The sequence below is a fragment of the Myotis brandtii genome, unplaced genomic scaffold (genome assembly GCF_000412655.1).
Source record: "Myotis brandtii unplaced genomic scaffold, ASM41265v1 scaffold603, whole genome shotgun sequence".
In the NCBI taxonomy this organism is placed as follows: domain Eukaryota; kingdom Metazoa; phylum Chordata; class Mammalia; order Chiroptera; family Vespertilionidae; genus Myotis; species Myotis brandtii.
The window spans coordinates 161,774-163,091 of NW_005370284.1; the positions used below are offsets into that span (position 1 = coordinate 161,774).

Genomic DNA, 1,318 nt, shown 5'->3' on the forward strand with positions numbered 1-1,318 from the left:
TGGCCTGGCTGGCTGGCGGCCCTGCGAACCTCGGGCTCGCGTGGGACACTCCTCGGGGCTCCAGGTGTGAGGGACTGAGGGCAGCGATTTCCCACCCGCGCGCCGCAAGGATGTTGAAAACACCTGACTGTTCAGCCTTTAGACTGTGAAACAGAAAAATGACAGCACCGGCGTCGGTGTGAGTGAACCGAACACTGCGCGCAGAGCGAGCAGCCAGTGTGGGTGCCGTGGGAGGGAAACGGTGGGAAATCGCTGCCTTAGACCATTTCGGTGTCATGACTACAAATACGCCTCATCACAGAGAAGGAGGCACATGATGGTCTTTACTCTAATGACTTCAACACTGACCCACTCGATGTTAAACCAGAGAAAGTGTGTTCTGATGTCACCGTCGCTGCTCACAGTGAGCACACAGACCAGGCCTCGCCTGTGGAAGTGGGAGGACGGGTTCCTCCCTCCGCAGCCACAGCCGTGCGTGAGGACGCAGCTGGCCCCAGCGCCTGCTCAGGCCGTCTCCCTCCCCAGGCGTGCACACGGCTCACACGCAGGGAGGACACCGTGCGGACAGGTCACCGCGGATGGACACGCCAGGCTCCTCTCAGCACAACCAGTCACACGCCTGCTGCTGACACACATGTAGTTCCACAAAAACACGTTTCCCAAGTGAACTCCCTGATTCTCTGCAAATTCATGCCAAACCACAAAAACACCACCAACCGGGAATTCAAGGAAAAACCACTGTAACAACAGAGTAAATGAACTCAAAGCAACATTACACCTGAACAAGTGCCTAAGAACCCGAGCTCCAAAGACAGGAATGACACAGCAAGAAACCCTAACTTCCATGCAGACACACGTCAGTGCAATGGGGGGGCGGGGGGACGGGACACAGTCGTCTGGACAGAAGGATGCTCTGTCGACGTTTAGTGACTAGCGGCCCCGCGTCTCTCAGGGTGTCATTCTTTGCCTGTTCTGAGAGAGGGTGCAGCTGGGTCGTCAGGCACGGGGAGCGTGGTGGGAGCGGGCAGGCTCCCCCCATTCCGGCAGCTAAGTCACTTTGTGCGGAGGAGGGTGTGACGGGAGCGAGAGGCTGCCCCCTCTGCGTACCTTGTTTCCGTCAGGGCTGTGGATCACAGTGGTTTGGGGTTCCTGAGTGAGAGCAAAATGGAGAGAGAGCAGTTCGCATGGTAAGTACACTCCGGCGGTGGGGAGAGTGCGAGCAGCCCGCAGACCCCGGGCAGCGGAAGCGATGGAGCGGCGTCAGGGCTGCGAGGCAGGGCTGGAGAAGGCCTGGGGGCCTGGGCCCTGCCCGGCAGCA

General features: G+C 59.3%; 1 protein-coding gene across 11 annotated transcripts in view; it reads right to left on the bottom strand.

Moving 5' to 3' along the window:
* Positions 1 to 1,318, bottom strand: part of CAMK2D (calcium/calmodulin-dependent protein kinase II delta) — a 156,286-nt gene that overhangs the window by 18,139 nt on the left and 136,829 nt on the right. For 7 of the 11 annotated variants that reach the window (XM_014550549.1, XM_014550546.1, XM_014550548.1 and 4 more), the window contains one exon: positions 1,108 to 1,149. The exons of the other annotated variants lie outside the window; for them this stretch is intronic. In XM_014550549.1, the coding sequence (XP_014406035.1) occupies positions 1,108 to 1,149 (42 nt within the window). The remainder of the gene's footprint in view (positions 1 to 1,107; positions 1,150 to 1,318) is intronic. 11 annotated transcript variants of the gene reach the window in all.